Raw genomic sequence first — 22,901 nt, 5'->3', positions numbered from 1 at the left:
TTAACATTTCTATACTTAACATTTCTATAGGAAAGAAAACTTAAAAGTCTTTGGTGGGGGAGAGGGGCACTCTCTTAGCCGGTAACAGTGCTACCAGAACATTTTCAAAAAGCCATAGCTTTGAGGCTGAGCCGTGAGAAGGAAGAACCTCTGCTTCACCCTTATCCCCTTCACTCACTGGTTATCAGCTGCCTCCAGTGTTCAGGTGGGTGGGGACAGTGTCTCACCTCTGCCTGACCCCATATGGCCCATTAGGACTTGGGTCTGTTTCCACAGGCAGTTAGTTCCTGTAGTCTGGGAGGCTGTGGGCCACCCTGGTGGGGCTGCCAGTTCTCTCCTCTGTGAGACCCTCAGCCTGGCATACAGGGTGGCAGGAGCCCTGGCAGGCATTTGAAGGAGCTCTGCAGCAAGCCTCCATGAGAGCACAAGTCAGGCTGCCATCAAAGCAGGGAAGGCCCATGGAAGCCAGGCCGTATGGCCTGTCTGCCGAGGGCCATGGCTTCCAAGGGTAGAAAGGGCTCCGATGGTGACTGGGGCTTCAGGAGAGCTGTGTGGGGGCTCACTGAACTGCTGAGACCTCAGCAGGATGACAGATATGCCATCAAAATGTACCTCTGCCGTCATGATACACTCATGCTGTTGCCGGGAGTATACGTAAACTGATCTCATCTTTTTGAATGGTCTTTTCCCATTACCAGTCAGTTTCCCAAAGGCTATCCCCTTTCACCCAGAAATCCCACTTCTGGGAATTCGTCCTATGGAGGTGCTGGCACAAATGCATAAACATGTATGTATAACACATGCTCATTGTACATTATTTGGGTTGGCCCAAAGAAAGGAGATTGCAACCTAAATGGCAGCGGTAGAAGAATGGTGTGATACATTATAACACACACACAAAGGTGTGCGATCATCTGTACAAAGTCATGGGCAGAGTCTGGAATATTCTGTTGAAGAAAGCAAGCAAGCTGCAAAGAATCATCCCTGATATTTTAAAAACAATTTGACCAAACGTACTTGATACACACAACAGTATATAGGTATGGACCTCTGTCTATTTGCTGAAAAAGGACTGGTTTCCTCTGGGGTAGGAGGAGGCAGTGAGGAAGCCCCTACTCTGGCCCACCCGTGCCTGGCTTTATGGACAAGCATGCACGCCTTTTGTGACATTTAAGAACTGGCGTATATTTTCCCAAAGGAAATAGAATGCGATCAAAAGCATAGCCAGTAGGCTAGCCAGAGGCACATGTGTCCCCTAGGAGCTGAACAGGACCTGCCGGGCCATGCAGCAGCGTATCGTGGAGCTCATCTCCCGCGTGTCCAACGAGGAGGTCACCGAGGAGCTGCTGCACGTCAACGATGATCTCAACAACGTCTTCCTCAGATATGAGAGGTGGGAGCCAGGGGCCTTTTCCCCATCATTGCCATAAGAGGAGTTTCTTTCATAAACAAAGGGGAGAGAGAGAAAGATTAGAGTTGGAAAATACTCATCAGAGTTGCTAATTTGTTCCCAGAAGACAGGGAAAATGCCTCCTGTTCTCCCGAGAACCCAGCAGCAGGGAGGTGACTGCAGAATTAGGCTCTGTCCTTGGTCAGCCCCAACCTGCTCTGCCTCCCCCCCCCCCAGCCTGGGACGGGGAAGATGGGGCACCTGCTCCTTTGAAGATCCTTTGAATTTGAAAAGGATTAAAGGGTGGAAAATCTCTACTAAGGAAAAAAGATTTACTCTTTCCAATCTTTAAAGACAGAGATTTTTTTCCCTCCCTTTCCAAATGTCAGTGTGTCTAGAGTGTTCAGAAGTAGGCAGGGTGTAAGTGCTGGAAAACACACACACATTCATTTCAGCTCTTTCTGCAGCCAAGTCATTTTTGGGTTTGAGGTAACAACCTTGCAAATTCTATTCCCTTTCCAAAGCCTTCCCTGGGGGAAAAGTGCAGTGTCTTATTCAGAAGCAGTTTTCAATAGGAGGTGTTCCCATGGCATCACTCTTCCCATCCCATCACTCTGATGGGTGCGCCTCAGGCTTTCCTGAATTACCCAATGTCAGCAGCAGAAAGCTCCTTGACCAGGCCAGACTTCCAGGTCTAATCCCGGAGTCCCCTGGAGACTTGGGCCCCTGGCCCCATGCTGACTCACACCTTGATAATATGGCACTATTTAGGGTTTGTATGACAAATACTTGCATTTGGGGGCCCAGAGGATGATTTTGCTGTGGTTGTCACAACGCTGGGCTTTTTCTCACCTTGACAGTGGCAGTAGGGATGGGTGGCCCAGTGCCCACCTGACAGATGAAGAAACCTCTGCAGTAAGAATTGGAGGGCCACCCAGGGATGTGTCAGTTGGAGAGTAAGAGCTGATCTGAGGATCTGAGGCCCCTTGACTCCCAGCCTGAGACCTCTTGGTCTTGCTATGTGGTTCCAATTTCTCCACTTTGAATGGGCTTGACTTTTAACCTTTTAGACCCATTTCAGCCCCTTCTGGAATAGGATGACAGAAACTAATGTGGGCATTTTCACCTGAGTCTGCCAGTCCCAGCATTAGCACAAATTCAGAGGCAAAACCTGGACCCAGCCCTGAGGTGCCATTCTGGCTAGAGTGCCGTTGATAAGACTGTCCCTTGAAGAGGGTATCGGAAAGGTACCAGGATTAGACGCTTTTCAGATGTATTCATATTCCTGTTCTCCTTATAGACCATGGTTGAAAACCCACACAAGTCTTTTTTAAAACCACAGTCAACACACATGTCCTAACCAGGCTGTCCCATGTGGGGATCCTGCTCACCCAACAAGAGGTGACCAGTGTGGAACAGCGTTCTCAGGGAAGCCTGGTTTCTCCGGGCTCCAGCTGGAGAAATGCTCTCAGCTACCCATAGCATCTGGGAGCTTTTAAATGCACTGGCAGCCCCCACACACCCCTCACCATTGCTCTCCTATTCCCCACCTGGTATGAGAAGGACTTAGGTAAGAGAGAGAAGAGGAATTCTGCAGTTGCTTCAAGCCAAGTCCCATCCTCCGCCAGACAGCAGCCAACAGGCTGGGGGAGGAGCCTGGCTGGCTGCCCGTCACTGGTTGGCCTAACCCTTTTTACAGCTACAGGGGGATCTCTTTCACCAGGCCAGGGGCCTGGGCCTGTCTTTCTCCTCTCGGGGCCTGCCCTGTGTGTGCCCTACCACCTTTACTCCAGCAAGTTGAGCTGGAGCATTTCAGTGACGTCAGATAATTTCTCCCCAGCACAGCTCTATGAAGTAGGGAGGGGGCTGCACTTTTTGCCTGGCTTTGCCCCCAGGTAAAGGAACTGTTGGCTCAGCCTGTCCTTCCAGAGACAAGAGGAACACCTGGGTCCACGGTGTCAGGGGATTGCTGGGGGTGCTTATAATGGCCTCCTGGATGTGCCAACCAATACCCTCCCCCTCAGTGCCTGTGGATGTCCGTGGGTAAGCCTGGGAGCCTGATCCTTTTCGGGGAAGCCCCATGCAGAGGAAGGCCTGGTGAAGTCGTGTGTGAGTCTGCTCCCCACGTCCCCAGAATGGGCCTGGTTGGTCTCCTTTCCCAGAGCCTCAGCCTCTGCTGGCCCCCTAGGACCCTCGGTCCCCAGGAGCTCCTCACAGGACCAGTGAGCATCACAGTGCCCCATCACCCCTCTTTCCTTACTCTGCTTTCTCTTCCCCTGTTAGGTTCGAACGATACAGATCAGGCCGATCGGTTCAAAATGGCAGTAATGGAGTAAGTATTCCTGCAGAATTCTCTCACCTCTGGAGGCCAGGAGAGCTGTCTCAGTTTGGTTTTCCTAACTGGGGTTTAAATATTTGGGTAACTGTACAGGAGGCTGTGGTGGAGGGGATACTGAGAAAGGGTGAGCAGGCACATCCTTGGCAGGAGGGTGGTGGCCCTGCCTCCTTTAAGTCTGTGTGGGTGCCAGTGGGCAGGGCTCACTACCGCCAGGCCCACAGCGGAGCCCTGGTGTCGGAGTGAGGGAAACTGCAGTGTTGGAATCCTGCATGGTGCCTGCTGGCTTTGACCTTGGAGACCAGCACAGGGGCTCTGGGGCTTAATGCCGTCTCATGCTCTGACAGGTGCTGAATGAAGTGACTGAAGACAACTTAATAGACCTGGGGCCAGGGTCTCCAGCTGTGGTGAGCCCAGTGGTGGGGAACATGGCCCCCCCATCTTCCCTCTCCTCCCAGCTTGCAGGCTTGGGTGAGTGTCTCACAGGGGCATAAAGCCTCCCTCCCAGGCCACTTCCTGGTTATAAGTCTGTGCTGAGGGCCCCTTCCATTCTCTGTGTGGGAAGGCCTGAAGAGACCCTTCTGGGGAATCCATGGGCAAGTGTATTCCCGAGGCCTGACCAGTTGTACAACCTTCAGTTCAAAACTTCTTTCCCTAAACATTTAAACTTTTAGTTTAAACCTGTGTTGGAAAACGGATTGGAGGAGTTCCAAGGAACTGGAACTTATTTGCTTTTTTAAAAAGGTGGCTGCTGTGTTTTATCTAGAATATTTCTTATGGTTGAAGCAGTTTCCTTCTCATTATTAGCTAGGCCAAGGATGGCAAATAGGCTTCAGTCATTGGCTGCTTGGAACACAGGCCTAAGAAGGATGCTGAAGCCACATCAGGGCTTGGGTGATGAGTCTGTAATTGATTGGTGATGTCTGCCATGGACTTGGAAATAAGAAGTGATGACACGGACACATTTGCTAACCTTGAACTAGCATCAGCCTAAAGTGTTCCACTGTCTGAAATCTAAAACAAGAAACTTACCACTTTTCCACAGTTCATTCAGTTTAAAAGTGTATATATGACTCTGGATGCTGCAAATACACTAGATGATACCAATTTATAACAAATTATAGTATTGAAATAATGAATAAGCATGACCTTCTAAAAATTCTTCCTTTACTCTGCTTTTCTGTTTTCTTATTTCTTAGTATTTATCTTTATACCTTCATTTCATTTCAATTGAATTAAGCCTTTACTTAGTGACCTGTCAGTGGCTGTAATTCTGGCTTCTCAGTATCTCATATCTCATATATCTGTAGCCCTGATTTCTCTGGCAGAACAGATTTCTCTGCCTTCAGTCCATCCAGCATTGGCCACCAGATTTAATACCCCAAATTCAAACTGAATTGTGCCACCTCTATTCTTAAAAAGGGACTTGTGTTTCCCCATGAACTCCTTTACCTAGCATTCGAGGCTTTTCCCCAGCCGTCTCCCACCTGCCTTTCCAGCCCTATCCTCCATTAATCTCTCCATGAACGTGGTTTGCTTCACACACCCTGGACTTCAGGCCCTGTGCCTTTGTACCTACCTGCCTTTCACCCTTCCCCCAACAGCATAGTCCCACTCGTCCTTAAAGACCCATTCTTTTTTTTTTTTTTTCAATGCTGGAGTTGAACCGGCAACCTTTCTGTTAAGAGCGCACACTCTATCCACTGAGCCATCCAGGTGGCAGCTCAGCTCAAGGTGCCGAGTTCAGTCCCAGACACGGGTAGCCCACCATTAAACAGGCAGTCTTGTCATGCTCTCACCAGCTGAGCACATGCTCTCACCAGCTGAGCCATCCTGCAGCTCAGCGGCAGCTCAGCTCAGGCGCAGCTCTGGCGAAGCTCACTGGCCCATGTGGGAATCGAACGAGTGACCCAGTTGCTCAGAGCTTGTGCTCTTCAGCTAATTTTTAACCAACTGAGCCACTCAACTGGCACTTAAAGACCCATTCTTATATTGGTTTCAAGTCTTTCCTATATCTCAAGTTAAGTGCTGCTGTTGTCGTCTGTCTCCCTCCTACTCTGTGCTCTCCTTGAAGCCAAGGACCACGTCAGATTCAATGTGGTCCTCTCAAGATCTAGTCTTGAACATGGTGGGTACCTGGGTACCTGAGAAATATTTGTCACATAACTAAATGACCAGGTCTGTAGACATTGTGATTAAGTTAATGAGAAGTCCACTATGGAGGGCATTATGGGACATCTGCAGGGACACTGGCCCCAGGCCCTTCCTTCTCACTGTCAGTGATCTCCTTTCCATTCATGATGACTCTTTCCCCATCTTGAGCAGCTTGGGGGACAGTGGCTGTTCTCTTCTCCATCTGGGCCCCCCGTGGCTGCTCCTACACATGGTGGCCTGGGGGTGTCAAGGAAATTCCTGTGTCCCCCTGCTCCCCACCCCCAAACTTTAACCTGCTCAACTGGTGTCCTAACTTTGCAACCCTCCATGAAGTCCATGACCCCCATTTTGTTCTCATCCTCCCCTCATTTGTTTTGTTGCCACAGACTTGGGGACAGAGAGCGTCAGTGGCACCCTCAGTTCACTCCAGCAGTGTAATCCCCGTGATGGCTTTGATATGTTTGCCCAGACAAGAGGGAACTCCTTGGCCGAGCAACGCAAGACGTATGTGGGGATCATTTCAGTGGCTCTCGGAAGATATTGGGGGAGGATTGATCCAGGCCTGGTCACGGGCCAACAACACAAAGAGGCCTTTTATTTACCAGGGCTAGGACTGCCAAGAACTTTGAAATATGGCTGTGAGGACTTGGCAGTAGACACAGATATTAAATGACAGTCCCTCCCCACCTTGGGATCGATTGTAGTTGGATTTCTTCTGTCAGTCAGAGAGTGCTTTGTTGTTCTCTTGCTCCTCCTGCTGCTGCTGCTGCAGAAACCTCATCTGTAGGAGGAGCTGGGAGGGAGGTGCAGCCAGGCAGGGACTGAACTGGTTCCTAGTGTGGTTTTCCTACTCAGGGCTGTGGGCAGAGGCGTCCCTGACAGCAGTCTGGCCAGGATGAGCCATATGGAGTGGGCAGAGCTAGTTCTAGAATAGACAACCCACTGTATCTCAGGGAGGCACTGGGACAGTCTGTGAGCTTTCTGTTCAGCCCCAGGCAGCGAGGAACACTTGCCCCACCTTTCCTAGGGGCCTAGCATCTTGATGCATTTAGCTTTTTGAATCCTGTGCTCAAGAATCAACAGGTTGACCAAAAGCCCAAGGCCCCGTGCACCCTTCACCAACCAAAGTTGCTTTCAAAATGGATGCAACAAAAGAGGTCAGGAGCAGAGGAAAGGAAGGCAACCCTCACCTCACAACCAGGGACAGACCCCAATCCCATACCTTCCTTGTTAAATGCCACTGAGGCTGCTGCTTTTAAAATAAGAAGTAATGTTACTGTGCCTTTACCTCCTCCCCGCTGAGTAGTCTCAGGGCGCCCTGTAATGAGCTTTGGAGATGCCCTCGTATTGTTACTCAATACTCACCACTGCTGAGGTGCAGTGTCCCAGCCTCAGAGGAAATGAGCAGCTGAGCCAGTGCTAGCACCCAGACAGGCCTCCTCATTCAGTACCAGCCCGAAAGATGAGCCCTTCGCCTCTGCCCCAAGGCCAAGACTGTGGGAACCGTTTTTCCGAGTACATGTGAGGAAGGAGCCATGAATAGAAAGGGATACAGGTCACCGCCCCATCCCCCATGACCACAGTAGGAAACTGATTCTGCTTGTGCTGCTTGGTCTCCAGGGTAACCTACGAGGACACCCAGGCTGTCAAAGGACTTGCTTCTGCACTAGACAGTCGGAAACAGAGCTCCGAAATGGTAGGTCTTTAGCCCTGTATTTCTGCCTGGCGTCCTCTGGAGGGAAAGTCAGGCAATTTGGTAACACTGGCTGGATAATTAGGGCAGAAACTGGCTTGCCCAGAGGGCAGGACACGCTGGAGATCAGGATGAGAGCACTGTATGACCTCACTGAATCATCACCCCACCCCATGGGTGACAGCCCAGGTCAGCTTTCCCATAATACCTAAGAGGAAGCAGGCCCAGAGAGGTGGCACTGTGTTTGAGGGACCCAGTGAGCAGACAGCAAAGCAGGGTTCACTCCAAGGAGTTCCAGCTCCAGAATTCCTGCTCTTCCTACATCGGTGTCCCTGCGGTCTCAGGGCACAGGTCTTCTATGGCCACACAGGGTCTTTCCTCAGATGTTCAGTGCCCTGGGGATGGGCAGTGTACTGACAAAATAATGACCCTTACAGGAGGGGAAAGCTTGTCTGGCACCTCTCTGCTGACCGTTTGTTGCTGGCCTAGAGAAACAGCACCAGCCCCATTACAAGGCAGCTGTTGGGTGGGAGGCCGTTCTGGGAGCTCCTGTCTGAATGGAGCAGAGCTACAGGCAGAGGTGCTTTGAAGTGAAGGGTGGTGCTTGTCAGAGCCCCCAAATGCAGCCCTGGTTTCTGTAAGATTTCAGATCATTGCAGAGGAAAGGATTTGTGTCTTAATGCTTCTCATGCGATTGTTCCCCTTCTTGCCTAAGAAATGTGTGAGGCTGTGTGTGAAGGAATGTTTGCTTGCAGGGGTGGGGAAGGGGAGGGCTATTGGGACAGCAGCCCCAGAACAGCTAGAACTTCTTTCAAGGTCCCCCAGTTGGGCTAAAAAGAGGCAGTGCTCATCTGTTCACTGATGGGAAGGTTTGCCTCCCAAATGCCAGTTCTTGGCCTCCTGCAGTCCTGACCCAAATGGGCCCAGGCAGGCAGCAGTGCTGCTGCCTGGTTTCCATAGGAAAGCTTCCCTTGGGGGAAGGGACCCCTCTGCTTCTGACTCAGCCAACTTGGTATGAAGGCCGCGTCCCTCTCCATTGGCCACTAGGGGGCACTGAAGAGCCAGTCCAGCAGCCTTGGTTTCTCAGCACCCTGCCTTTCCACGGAAGAGCGCCACCTGAACCCCTGAGCCCTAGACTCCCAACATCTATGCAGTGGTCACGGTTCTGTTTCCCCCACTACTTAGAATACCCCCCGCCTAACTCAGGGAGGGCATTAGGGAGCTAGGCTGAGGGCCCAGCAGCACGCTGCCAGATGAGAGCAACCCCTCCTCTTGGCCCACCCTGGCCTGGCCTACAGCCCCACCCCTCAGCCAGGCTCACTTGGTTTGTTTCCCACTCTGCCTCCAGGGCCTGCTCTGGCCATGCCAAGTTGTGCCCTACAACACCTCTGCCATTATCGGTGCCCATGCCTAGGTCCGAGCATAGATGTGGGCAGCTTCCCACCCTTCACCCTTTGGTGTGTGGCTTGGCCCATCTCCCTGTTTTCAAAGGTCTTGATGACTCCAGCATGTTTTCCTCACGATGGTAGGCATATTGCTTTTCATTTTCACTGCTCAATGGGGCAATGTGGGAAAGCAGGGCTTGTGTTAGCCGTGCATGTGCGTGTGTGTATCTGTGTGTGTGTGTGTGTGTGTGTGTCTGTGTATATCTGTGTGTGTGTATATCTGTGTATCTGTATCTGTGTGTGTGTGTGTGTGTGTGTGTGTGTGTGTGTGTGTATTGGTATCTGCACACACACACTGACTCACGTGCACCTTCAGGCCAGTACTCCAGATTATGGTGCTCCATGTCTTAAACGGTGCTGACCTAGAAATGACAACTGGGTCAAGGGGGACAGTAAGAACACAATAGGGGGGAGGGGGATTTGTATAGCCACACCTCTACAGTGCAACCAACCTTAAATACTTTTATCATTTTCAAAAAAGGGATATACCTAAATTCAGTATTCAAATTAAGAGTTTGGAAAAAGAACACACAGGTAACTGAGAAGGAAGAAAAAAGAGAACAAAGCAGAAATAAATTAGAAAAAAGTAGAAATGACTTAGTAAATCTGGCTCTTTGATAAGTGGACGCTTTGCCAACCCCAAGAGCCTTAATTGAGAGAAGCAGCTTTGGGTGGCCTCTGTGACCTCACGGAGATCTTCCTTCCGGGTGTATGGGAATGGTTGGCATGAGTATGTGTGATTGTGCTGGGATTCTTGCTTACTAAACTTCTGTTTTCCAGGTAGGTAAGGGTACATGCTGGGGGGCAGGGGGCAGACACCAGGTCGCATCTCCTTACATGCCAAACGATCAGCTCTGAACAGGGGCTTTTCTGTCTCCACGATATATATACGATTGCTACTTTATCATGGGTCTTGCTGTGACTTTTCTTTCTGGGACTTTTCTGTCCTCCGTCCAGATGAGAGGTAAAAGTGTGGACTCTGACCTGGAGCCCATAGACAGCTGGCTCATAACCCAAGGAATGGTGAGAGGTCACCAGCTGAGCCAAGCCCCTTGTCCACCCCAGCGCTTACCTGTGTCACCTGCTGAGCCTTTGTGAGTCAGACAGTACAAGGCCATTCTCCTGACTGGGTGCCAAATTTCCCCCTCCTGTCTTTGTACAATTTCCTTGAGCCATAGGCTTCCAGCCCCAGAAACACCTCCTCTGGTTTTCTGCTACGGTCCACGCCTGTGCCTCTAGGGCCTGGGGCATTTTCAGGAGTGAGGGGAGGGCCCCTTCCCTCCTTTTACTGTCTCTGGAGCTCTCAGCAGTATTCACTTTTCCAGGATGAGCACAAGTTACTGTGGCTTTTGCTTGGGAGGGGATGTTTCTAAGAGAGCAGACTCCAAGCACCTCACCAGTCAGAGAACCCCCTCCAGCCTGTGAATTTGGCAGTCCCGAGGGGATGGGTTTCTATAATGTAGTTATTTGTGTCCACTATGTCCCCCAGAAGGATCCGAAACCTCCTAAACACACAAACACAATAGAAACAGAATAAAAAGAATAAAATTAAAGCCAGGGGAGTTTAATATCCTAAATGCAGTTAGCTCTCAAGAAGTAGAGCTTTCCTGGCACAGAGACCTGGGAAGGTCTCTGCCGCCTCATCTGATCAGGCAGCCCTGAGTATGTGCACAGAGAGAGGGTTACCTTGCCTTGGCATGCTGATTTTCCCTGTGCTGAAGCCACAGCCTCACCGTGCACCTCTGACATAGAAACCACAGGTCTGTGCATCTGTGGTGAGCTGGTGTGGGAGAGGGAGCCGAGAAGGAGAAGCGAGAAAATCAGTGGAAGTGTAGGCCTCTGCCCTGCAGCTGAGGTGAGGGAGGCGCTGGGCACACAGAGGGAAGAAGCGTGACTGATCCCTAGGGATCCCGCCAGGCTGTGTCCAGGGATGGAGTGTTAGAGCAGGGCCAGCATGTCCGAGACTGAGGGTAGCATGGGGTCACTTGCCTGAGCAAGGTGTGACCAGTACACAAGGATATGGGTGGGCCATGCAGGGCCATCAGAACCATGGGGGCAAGGGCTATCTGCCTGCCACCCAGCTTGCAGCTGGTAACCTTTCCACAGCTGTGCCCGTGTCCCTCCACCTGTCAGAGCAGCAGAAACTCCGTCCTGCCTTGTTTCTGCACCAGACCCCATAGCCAGTCTTAGAGACACGGGCTGCCAGGGCCCCTCCTTTGCTGCTTCACTGACACCCTGGGGCTCTGGCCCACACATGTGGGTGATCTCAGAGCAGAACTCCTAGAGACCATGTCCACTCCACTGTCCAAATTGGGACAGTCCAGCCATGTGTCCTTGTGCCTATTAATCCTGCAAAAAAGGATACTGCCCACAAAACTAACCTGTGTGTGGCCTTGGCAGCTGTGGTGGTGACTGCCTCGCCTACACAGGCCGCCCCCCACTGCCCTGTCCCCTCTTGAGGGCTCCAGTCTCCGACTCCCCAGAAATAAGCCCAACTAACAGCTAACCTGGTGTCTCACTTGCCTGACTGCAGTGTTTTTTTCTTTTCAATGACGTCCATTAATGGCTTTGCCTTACTTCCTGTAGCATAGAACCCTGAATCTGTCCAGACCTCCCAGGTACAAATTCTTTACTTGGAAACTTTTTGTACTATTGAGTGAAACCAAAGGGCTCTCAGACCACCTGTGAAGAGGACTTCACAGCTTCTCTGGAAATAGCATCCCCGAGCTACAGAAACTGCTCCTGTCACATGGACAGTTAGGTTTCCTTGTAGATTGGAGCTGTGGGAGACAGACCCTTGCTCTCCTGGGACTTTAGGTGAATGGATATCAGTCACCAAAGTCAACAATACCAGGCTCATTACCAGTTGAAGAAAGCGCTGAGAGTCGCTGGGCCATGAAGCAGCCTGCCCGGAGGCGGCTGCTGCCTGTGCTCTCTCCCCACCCTCCCCAGCTCATGGGCCTTTTTCCTGCTGGTGGTCAGAGAGGACTGTCCCCCATATTCAGGGTGCAGCCAGGAAAATACCCGGATATGAACGAATATAAGTCACAAGAACAGAAGTAGGTTAGTAAAGAGTCTGCTGCTCCCTACTCAGACCTGGAGGACACCCCAGACACAGTAAGCCCAAGGCCACAGAGAGCGCTGGCTGTGGCTGGGCCCGGGGCTGCACCTCTCTGCCCGCCTGCAGCCAGGTGAGGATAAGCTGATAGCAGACAGCTCACCCACCACTCCTGTCAAATTCTGCTTCTGGCATCCAACACGCCAGCTTCTCTTTGGACTCTGAAGGTGGGCAGGGCTCATCTCACCACTGCCTTTGCCCAGCCAGCCTATCTGGCCTGTCCTCAGAGGGTGTTAGTTCTAGACCCTGGCCTTTATTGGAAGGTGATCCTGGACTGTCTTCTTTTATTTTCCTCTCTTCACATCTTTTTTTCCCTTTCTGTCTCCCTCCTCCAACTCACGCTCTTCTTCAGACCCCTTAGACCAGCCTTTAGCTTGTATCATTGCCCAAGACACTAAAACCACAACCGGTCAGAGCCTACAGTCTCTTAGGGATAAGCTGGGCCAGCCCTCGTTTGATGGATGAGAATACCGAGGCCTCACAGCAGCCTGGTGACATGCCCAAGGCCACGGGGCAGTGACAAAGTCCAGTGCCCTCTTTTTATTTTATTTTTTTTAACTCCCCCCCCCCAACCCAGTGCCCTCTTTTTAGTTAAGACCCCTCCTGCCCTCCCATCAGCCTGGCTGGAGGAGCTTTCTCATCCTCCCTCACAGTGTCTCCAGTCCCTGTTCACAGATCAGTGGACATGTTTCGTCTGTGTCTGGTAGCACCTACATCATTAGAAGGGACTTTACCCTGGTGTGATACGAAAGGCGTTGGTTTACCAAGGCAGATGGGTTACATCACTAAGATATGTGTCCAACCACAAGCAAGGCAACCCCTGTCTTCCCTTATATAAGCCTTATTGTTAGCCCACACCCTAGCTCCTCAGTGATTCATGCCCTGAGGCCGAGTGCCTTTCATACTGTAAGGATTCAATTCTGATCATTTCTCACATCTGAAAACAGACACACCAACCTAAAGATGAAGGGATTTGGAATCGTGAGTGGTGAATGCTAAGTACAACCTAGCCATCACCCTATCTCACAGATGAGGAAACCGAGGCCCAGAATTGCCCAAGCCCCTGCCCCTGCCTCTCCACCCAAAGCTCTGACGCTTCTTAGAACAGCAGAGGCCCCGGAGCTCCTGAGTGAAGAAGCAGTTGTGGAGAGGAGCTACTCACCCCGTCCTACACCATGAGCGCTGGGACCAGCTGAGCGAGCCTGAGCCTCGCCTGTGCTCCCTCCTCAGCTTGGCCCCGTCCTTGCCTGGAGGAATTCTTCCCACAAGCACACTACTACTTACTTGGAGAAGGCTGGGAGAGGGAAGAAAAGTGTTCCCATGATTCAGGGTTTCTTTTTTTGGGGGGGGGGTTCATTTTTTTTTTTGAGGTGGTGAGGAGTTTCTCAAATGTTACTGTTTCTTTTCTGAGCACACTGGCTCTCAGGATTAATCCTCAAAGAAGAAAACTAGAGCATGATCCACAGCCTCAAGGGACTTATTTTTGAACAGTAACAAAAAAAAATTATAAGCAAAATCTGAAGGTTTAAGGCCCATGACCTCTCAGTGGCTATTTTTCAAGCTTTTTGCAACACATTGAAAAGCTCTGTCCATGGAGTCTTCGTTTCTCCTAGGTGGACTAAAGCTGGGTATATATATTTTTTAAAAGCCCAGCACACACTCCAGCAGTTGCTGTTGGGCATGTTTTCTCTTTGGAGATGCAGCTGACTTTCCAAGCCTTAGTTCTGGGAACTTGGCGTAGCACACATCCTCCCAGAGGCCAGGCATTCTGACTTAGACGCATCAAGATAATGAAAATTGGCATCTCCTGTCATGAGAATGTCAGACAGAAGTCCTGCCAGCAAGCATAAAATTAGCAGATCACATCCTGCGTGCCCTACTACTTTCTTTTCGATGGCTAAGGTGGGTGCCGCCTTTAGTGCTGTTAGCGCTTCCGCCGGGCATGTGGGCCTTCCGGAGTGTCAATCACATCTTCTTTGTCCCTAAGTCATTTCCAGGTGATGTGAACTCTGTGATATTTATTCATTTCAACATTCTTAAGTCCCTAGTAAGTCAAAGAAATAAAATGAAAACATAGAATCTCCCTAATTTTATCAAGATTAACTTGAGCCTTTATGAAAATGCGTGTGGACTGCCCACGCTGGGTCTGCAGTTTGGCACAAGCACATGAAGCTACCAGAGTGAGGGTTCTTTGGCCTCGCTGAGTGAGTGTGTGCAGGACCCCGACCCAATCAGATTCCTGCTCGGTGTGTTTGGGGGGGGCTTTGAAGTCCTCACCCCACTGCCCACCGCAAACCCAGTCTTCGGCAGGTTTCTACCTCTCAGAGTAGCTTGTCACGGCAGGGCAGGGCTGGTGATACGAAATCTCTGCTCTCCTTTGTCAAGGTCATGCGATTGTTTAGATTTGGCAAACTCTAAGACAATCCTTTTATTTTAACTTTATTCTTACCCAGATTGTGACATTGTGGTGAAGCTAGCTATAGAGTCAGTCCTGGCAATTTTTCTAGAAATAGTGGGCCAGATTAGGTGGGGAGTCAGGTTGCCTCGATTAAGGTCAGGCAAATCATTGCTCTAGGCTGGGAGCCAACATTTCGTTAACGTGGCTTCTAGAGGGTTAAAGGTTACCTTTACTTCTTGTCATATCTTACAGCAATGTAAATATTTCTAGCCAAATGCTTTTTTCAGAACACTGTCCCCAAGGCCCTTGGCACAGGTGACCAACTACTGCGTGGACACTGTTCAGGTACCCGTGAGGTGTGTCTTTGTTTGCTCAGGGACCCAGTCCCCTACCCCCGTCCACTGCTCCCCAGATCTCAGTTGAACTTCTTTTCTTTGGCTGCTGAAGCACAGACAGCCATTGAAAGCTGAGAAGAAAGGGCAAGACTAAAGGAAGCTACTGCATTCAGAGCTGCTTACTGATTTTTTTTCCTGAAGGAACACAAAGACAACTAAAGCCTGGCAGCCCCTTTTGGCAATAAAGCCTTTGTTTTCGCTGAGTTTCTGTTGGTGGTCAAGTGTGCCTGTCCTCTGTCGGCCAGGCCACACCCAGCACCCCCTACCCCCTTCTCTCATACTCAGAGATGCATTTTGAAATACTCCCTGTGAGTAAGCAGAGCCCCCACAGACTCCCAGGGCTGCCTAAACACCCCTGCTCTGGGCAGACTGCCGCTTGGCCTGCCCAGTGGCATCAGGGGCCCACTGGTGGCTTCTCCAGTTCCCCCCCCACCCCCACACACACACCCAAGGACTGGGCTCAACAGTAGGTAGGCAGTATTCCTCCAGCTGTCATCGCTGAGGCGTTCAGAATCAGCCTGCGGGAGCAGCCTGCTTTGCAGCGGGGCCTGAGAAACCCATGATGTGAGGGCTGCTGCCATAGTCAAAAAGTTCTCCATTTCAAGAACGCGTACTGCCTCCCGCCCGCCCTCCCACCACTGGTCAGCCCTGCTGCTTAGAGCTGGCCACCTCATTGCTTTCCTCACTTGCCATTCCATGTGGCTGCCTTGTGTTGCCCGTGCCTGCTGTGCTCATGTGTTTTTTTTTTCTCTGTATACATTTTGGTTTCGTTTGGGGGTTGCTTTTGATTATTTACTTTGTTCGGTGTTCTGTCTTCCCTCACTGGCTGTGGGGCTGCCTGGCCCGCTGCTTGCCGCCTCCATAGATCCCCGTTGTGCAGCCCTCTGTCATGGACGACATTGAGGTGTGGCTCAGGACGGACCTGGTGAGACTCAACTTTTCTCTTTCGCGTGTGGGGCGTAGCTAGGCAGAGGCGTTTCTGAGGACAGGCCTGGGGACACCTGAAAGGGCTTCTCCCCAAGGGGGTGGTGGAGGAGGGAGGCCCGGCCAGCCGTGGCTCCTGCTGCCACCAGGTCCTCACAGCTGGCCTTCCCCTTCAACACCTTTGGCCTGCGGAGGCCAGTGGGGATGAAGCCCTGAGCTGGGCTTCAGCTAGCTCTATAGCTGGCTCCAAAACACACTTACTTTTTTCTGTTACTTTTCAATTTCAGCAGGTGTGTTTGTGCTTGGGTTCTTTTTTCTTCTTCTTTTTTTTTGGTGGAGTTTTTTGTTTGCTTGTTTTTGGTTTCCATTTCTTTTAACTGTGACTTATACACAGAGATGAGTTGGGTATTTGTTTTTGGTTTTTGGTTGCTTTTTTTTTTTAATTCACTGTTATCTCCCTCTTCAGTATCTTCTGGTATCTTGGATCTAAAAGAACCCCTGCCCCAGAGACCATTGTCTTTGTTCCTAGAGATAGGGCAGGAAGATAAGGACATCTGCATCTGCAAATGGCAGCAGGTCCTGAGAAAGGAGTGCTTCCATGGCTGGTCCCTTTCTCTGTTCCTTACAAAGCACTTTGACTCTCAGCAGCCTATATGGGAGGTGGGATGGAAGTTCCTGGCAGACTGATGAAGAAATGCACTTTGGGAAGAAAAGTGGCTTGCCCAAGGTCATGGGCTGGTTGGATTCTATCCAAGACCTGGAGACACCTCATCTTGCTCCTAGCTGCCCCCCCTCAGGGGGCCCTGTTCCCAGAGCAGGGCAGTTCTTTAATCTAGCTGGCTGCAGGCTACCAACGTGGCCCCCTCCCACACGAGAACAACAGACCTCACATAGGGCCTTCCACTGCTCTGGGCTTCTCTGGAAGGCCAGGCTTTCCAAAGACACTCATGGCCACCCAGGTGCCATTTCACAGGAGGAAGAAAATGCCCCATTATATATTTCCTGAGGGAACGCCTGGAAAAGAAACAGCTCTTCTCATAGAAGCAAAGCAGGCCCTCGCCTCATGAAGGGGACCCCAAGGCCCAGAGAGGGGGAGGGACTTGTCTGGCAAGGCTGCAGAGCAGGTCAGTGGCAGAGCCAAGAGGATAGCCAGGTCTCCTGACCCAGCCCAGAGCCTTGTCCACTTGCCAGCCAGCTCTCTTCCCTGGCACTATCTGTGCGGTGAGTTCCCAGTGATTACCATGTTCTCCAGACAAAATCAAATCTGGTCCACTCATTCAGAGCCCACAGAGCCTCCATGGCTCCTCAGGACCGGCAGCAGGTGATAGACTCTGGCCACAGGAGGAGGCTGGCACAGCTCCCAGGAGGCCACGGGGTATGGCTTCCAGGCGGACAGCGCCCCCCTGCCAAGCCCTGCCTTGTGTCAGGCCCTGTGCCTTGGGCTTCACAGCTCTGTCCCTCCCAGGCCTCATGTGGTTCCTAGCCGTTGACATGCACAGTGACTTCGCAGAACTCTTCCTCTGGCTGCAAAGGGACTCTGAGCAGAGGAGCGCCTGCAGGGGTCCTGGCATGCCTGAGGCCCAGCCTCCTGGTGGCCCCCTCTGGAAGAGGGGTGGGCAGAAGCCTGCCACAGCCCTGCCCTGCAGCTCAGCCCAGAGAGCCAGCCTGCACCTTTTTGGGCATTTTTCTTCTGGAGGATCGAGACCTAAGTGGTTTTTGTTTTTGCTTTTTCAAAACAAACTTTCTGTTTCTCCAACAAGATAAACAGTGCTTTGCCATTACAGAACTCTGGGCGCAGGAAGTAGGAAGTTGGGAGTTTTGCTTGGGCTCTTGTGGACAGTGCTGCCCTGGGGTGGCTGCCGTTGGGAGAGGTAGGAGGGCTGGCCAGGCCCTAATGCTGCTCTCTGCTTCTTCACAGAAGGGCGACGACCTGGAGGAGGGCGTCACGAGTGAAGGTGAGGCTCACAGCACAACCCCGGGGGCCCCTCCCTTTGCTGTTCTCCCCCGGCCCTTAGCCAGAGCACCTTTCGGTACCTGGCTGAGCTGGGCTTCCCAGGCCAGGAGCTTCCTGGCTCTGATCCATCCAGGCCTTGTGCTGAGGAAGGAAGTGTCCTAGCTTGTGACAATTGGCAGGTCACAGAGCCAGTGAGTAGCAGGTACAGGCTGCCATTCTAAGTCAACATGATCCCCAAACCTGCGCTCATAACCAGTTCACCCCACCCCCAAATGCTCAATCCAGCAGAGGCAAGACATGCCATGCAGTCCACAGGGCACACAGGGAGCCTCCCCAGGCCTGGTGTCCTGTGACTTCTCTGCTGGGGGGCCAGGTGTATGGGCCCTGTGGAGAAGTCCCCATCACGGTCCCCTCACTCCCCTCCCTCTCTCATCCCCCTTCCCCTGCAGCCCATAGGCCTCTGCTCAGCCTCCTCCCCCAGCCAGGCCTTCTGGTCAGACCCCCTCTGTGGCACAGACCCTTGCTTGGTGGGGAGGCGGAGGGAGGGGGATGTTCCCTGCCAAGTTTAAGTAGCATTCGTCCCTCCAGCTCTCCCTGCCCTGCCTCACATGCTGACATGCTGATCAGGAGAATGGAAAAGCTCCAAGTTGGGTGGAGGTGGAGGGGCAGGAATATAACTGCCCACCCTCCTCTGATGCTAGCCGGGCTTCCTGCTTGTCCTGGGGGTGGCAGAGGAGGAAATCGAGGCTGGGTCCCCAGGCAGCAGAGCACCCAGAAGCACCCCTGGCTCTGGTTGGCTGCTCTCCTGCCACTCACTGCCCACTCCTTGGCAGGTGTCCCAGGCCAGTGTGGCAATGATGGGGTCTCTCACTGGGGTGACCCTGTGGGCACAAGTGAATGGAGCTCTGTGGGAAGCAGGTAGGACGTGGCTGTTTGAGCCTCAGTGTGGGCCTGGCCCTCCACCAATCCTGGCCCTTGCCTTGCTTTTGTATTGCAGAGTTCGATAAATTCCTTGAAGAAAGAGCCAAAGCTGCTGAAATGGTTCCCAACCTCCCCTCACCCCCAGTGGAGGCCCCAGCCCCGGCCTCAAACCCCTCTGGCCGGAAGAAGCCAGAGCGCTCAGAAGATGCCCTCTTCGCCCTGTGAGCTGTTCTGTGGTGTGGCTCCCTGATGGCAGGTCACCTCTCACCCCTGTTCTCACCAGGCACTGGCCACTCCTCCCATCCCTGACCCCCACTTGGTCCTGCATTGCTGTCTCCATGGAAACACCCCTGTGTTTGCTTCCAGGTCTCCCACTAGTCAGGCCTGGCTTTAGCCACCTTCTCTCTGGATGGTGGGACAGCAGCACTGCAGCCAGAGGCGCCTCACCCCCCACCCCGCCCCTCCTGCCCTCAGACTCCCTCTGCCCATGTTTCCTCCCAGGAAGAGCAGGCAGTAGAGCCCAGACTCAGACAAGGCAGTCTACTTGGGACTGTTTCCCGAGCAGATACTTGGACTCTCGCTTCTGTCACCTGCCCACAGAAAACGGGGTCAGATCCTCCTCCACGTGCCTCTGCCCCCTGCCTGGCTCAGCGGGTCTCCTTGGCCTGGCCTGCCCCTCCCACACCCCTCTGATCCAGAAAAGGGCTTGTCTGCACCTGCAGGCTTGGTCCCCCTCCTGGGCTGCTGCTCCCTGACGTGTGTCACCTTGTGGCACTTGGCATGCTCAGCACTGTAGGTGGCTCTATGGGACGCCCGTGCGTGGGGCCTCATCTTCTTGCGCCTGTTTCCGTCACTCAGCAGCCAAGCTGGAGACGGACTGGCCTCTCACGGATTCGCAGGCTCCTGGCCTGGGGAGAGCCAGGGGCAGTGGGAGGGCAGCACGTAACCGATGGATGGTGGTCATGTGGCATGCTGGTTTAGCTCCTGCAGAGATAACACTACTATTAATATAAACGAAACTGCCCCCACGCACGTGACACGCTCCCCTCACAACATTGGCCCAAGCTGTGGAGGGGCATGCAGGAGGAGGAATTGCTCTGGCTTGCTTGGGCAGGCTTGTGGGTTTGTGAGCTTGCTCTGCTCACGGCTTTAGCATGACCTGTGGCAGCCTCTGTGCCTCTGCCGCCAGGGCCCACCTGGCAGCAGACGACTTTGCACCACGCTTAGAGATCCAAGTGACTGACGGGCCAACGTGCTACTAAGGCCCCTGCACTGTTCCTGGCATGGGCCTCAGTCTTCTCCACAGACTCTTCTGACAGCCTGACCTCCCCCCAGGCCACCTAGAAGGGAACAGAGCCTGGGGCCACACAGCTAGGGGCTGGCCACACCTGCTCCCATTCTGAGTCCTCACTGGCGTGTCTCCAGGCTGTGGGTAAGGCACTCGTGGCTCAGCCCAAGCCGGGTCCAGCCTAAGTCAGCACTGTGCTGCCACTGCCCAGAAGAATGAAAATGCTGTACAGCTGCTTCGCACCGGCCGTGATCCTTGGGGCCTGGGTCAGTGTTCCAGCACACACTGCCCAGGCGTTGGGGCTAAACGGCCAGGCCACTGTGTTCCTGACCCATGGTGCGGTCAGCCCTTCCCACCTGGCAGCCCGAGCAGGGAGAAGAAGCTGGGCTTTACACGGTGGGAACTAGCGCCACAGGCTCTAGAAGAGCACTGAGGATCAGCCGAGGGCCGTGCTGAGCCCCCCAGGAGCTGTCCTGACATCCCCTGAGCCCCTTCCCTGTCTGGCACCGCTGCAGCTTCCTCCAGAGAATAGGCCTGGGCTCTGGCTGGGGCTCCGTCTGCCAGGACCAGCTGGGGACATCACACTCCAGTTCCTTAGAGGACGCCCAGCAAGCTCTTCCTCAGAGCTCAGCCAGCCGATTTCAGGCCCTGCCAACTCTGGCAGCACGTGCCACACCTCCACTCTCCCCCCATCCCCACCCCGGCCCTCAGCCTGCCTGCACCTCTCTCAGCACTTCCTGAGGACACAGCCCCCTGAGGCCACTTGAATGTTAAGATGGCTGAAGTCCGTTAGCTTACATGGGCTGCAACAAAGGTGGCTGGGATGGCCCAGTTATAACCAGTGACTCCAGCTCGCATCCCCAGCCCTTGGGCACAGTCTGAAGGGATGGTCTCTGAGGGCCAGGGGCCCGCCCTTGCCAGTTTGCCGGCCCGTGGTGGCGGGCAGCTGGGCCTCCAATAGCTAGCCCTGCAGGAGCAGCAGACCACAGCGGCCGTGCAGCATCCTCTGCGGGAAGAGCTGGCCCCCCTCTCCTGTGAAAGGGGAAGTCTCCATAAGACGAAGCCTGAGGGGTCTCAGGGGAGAGGAGGCTCCCGGCGGTGAGTGAAGCTGAAGCATGCACCTGCCTGGGGAAACCCCAGCAAAGCTTCTCTTAATACTCGTGGTCCAGAGCTGCACCCCAGCTCCAGCTGGGCAGCAGGTGGTGAAGTCCCGTGGGCTGGCAGGAAGACATCGGCCCATGCAGAGAAGTGTCACCTGCCTTCCTGGCCTAGAGCCACCCTTCTGCTCTCACATCGTGTCTGAGGCAGCCTGCCCCAACCTGGAGGCTGAGGTGACACTTGCTTGAGGCCTGCAAAGGAGGCAAGTTCAGGCCCAGGTGTCCTTGAGGGGGCGCTGCTCAGCCCTTCCTGTCCTGAGGCTGAGGCACCCTGGGCCACAGTCACTGGTCCCTCCCCGGCAGGGAGGGCGGGAAGCACAGGCCGCAGGCCACCTGCTTAGTGCAGGGAGGAGAGCCCTGGCGGGAAAGCTGGCCAGATCCTACCCCCAGGAAAGAGAAACCCTTGCGAGTCACCAGCCTCTTCACAAGTGTTAGAAATCACAGATACAGTATGTACTTAATTACACTAAATTATTGCTGGGATTCCTTATAAGCACTAATTATACCTGATTATAGGTTAAAATATTTATTTTGTCAAAATATTTTCTTGGGAATGTGTTTAACCTTTCCTGTGTTCATTGTGTGCTGAGATGTGAAAACTAACCATTTCCTCCTGCCTACCTTTTTGGCAATGGGCAGCAGTGATGGCACCAAGTGCAGTGTGACCCAGGGCACTGGTGGGCTTTGGGTCAGCCTGCCCCGGAGCAGTGCCTGCCCAGAACCCCCCAAGCACCAAGCAGAGATGACCACCTCACATTATCAGTGTGCATGGCACAAGGGGTTTCAGAGCCATAAGGGCTTGCTGCTGACCTGGGCCAGAGGAAAAGGTGACTTTTCTCTGTCATCTGTCCTCCTGTCTGTCTGTCAGCCTCCTCAGTGTGAGTGACTGTGGCATCTATCTTGGACCAAGCCTTGGCTCCCTGCCCTTCCCTCCTCACCCCGGGGTCCAGAGCAAGTGGGCCTGGGGAGGTGTGGGGCCTGTGCTGTCACTCAAGGCCCCCAGCTGGAAGAGCGGTGACAAGGGCTCTGGGTGGCCCAGTAGCAAACACCGGACTCCTCCAGCGGGCAGGTGCTGCTCAGCTGCTCACAACCCTGCCCCTCCTCTTCCATCCTGCCACCACAGCCCACTTTGTTCTGCACAGACACGTGCTGCTCAGCCTGGCCCCGTCTCCTGGATGGTTCTGGGGGGTGCTGTGGGCCAGCTGGGGAAAAGCACGGTGGAGGCATGCTGTACTCTCAGCCTCTCCACTGTCCTGGGACTCTGGGCTTCTCTCCCCAGCCCACCCACGTGGGACAGCTGGCTTCACTACCCGTGGACAAGCGTGTCCCCAGAAGACACCCCCTGTGGTACCCGCCCTCCCAGTGCCCATCTCCAGCCCTTCCTGTCCATGGGGGTCCGAGCCCACCTTCCCCTGCAGCCCACCCCCCAAAAGCTGTCAATTCTGGAGTCACACTGCTTCTCTAAAAAACCTCCAGGCTCTCCTGGAGAAAGGGGAATGGATATTTATTTCCTCAAGTTTGCAGTTCATTTGTGAGGGTTCTCAGGATTGGGACTATTGAAAAAAAGAACGTGTTGAGTTTGTTGTCCAGTGTCCCAGTGTCTGTCACTGTCATGTGTTTCTGCAGGCAGAGCCAGTCCATCCACCCACTGGCTCTCCTTCCAGATATCATGTCTCTAGTTTGTGTTCTTGCATGTAAAATACCCCACAATAAACAAACCAACCAACCC

General features: G+C 53.2%; 1 protein-coding gene across 1 annotated transcript in view; it reads left to right on the top strand.

Moving 5' to 3' along the window:
* TOM1L2 (target of myb1 like 2 membrane trafficking protein) overlaps positions 1-22,901 on the top strand; it is a 129,969-nt gene extending 107,068 nt beyond the window's left edge. The window contains exons 5-13 of the mRNA XM_019656667.1: positions 1,260-1,393; positions 3,674-3,722; positions 4,073-4,196; positions 6,266-6,383; positions 7,500-7,575; positions 9,975-10,040; positions 15,794-15,853; positions 17,771-17,807; positions 18,804-22,901. Coding sequence (XP_019512212.1) covers positions 1,260-1,393; positions 3,674-3,722; positions 4,073-4,196; positions 6,266-6,383; positions 7,500-7,575; positions 9,975-10,040; positions 15,794-15,853; positions 17,771-17,807; positions 18,804-18,952 — 813 coding nt within the window. The 3' untranslated portion in view covers positions 18,953-22,901. The remainder of the gene's footprint in view (positions 1-1,259; positions 1,394-3,673; positions 3,723-4,072; positions 4,197-6,265; positions 6,384-7,499; positions 7,576-9,974; positions 10,041-15,793; positions 15,854-17,770; positions 17,808-18,803) is intronic.

The sequence above is a fragment of the Hipposideros armiger genome, unplaced genomic scaffold, assembly GCF_001890085.2.
Source record: "Hipposideros armiger isolate ML-2016 unplaced genomic scaffold, ASM189008v1 scaffold_264, whole genome shotgun sequence".
NCBI classification, from domain to species: Eukaryota; Metazoa; Chordata; class Mammalia; order Chiroptera; family Hipposideridae; genus Hipposideros; species Hipposideros armiger.
The sequence above is the reverse complement of the archived record's forward strand: the minus strand, read 5'-3'. Positions and strand labels throughout refer to the sequence as shown.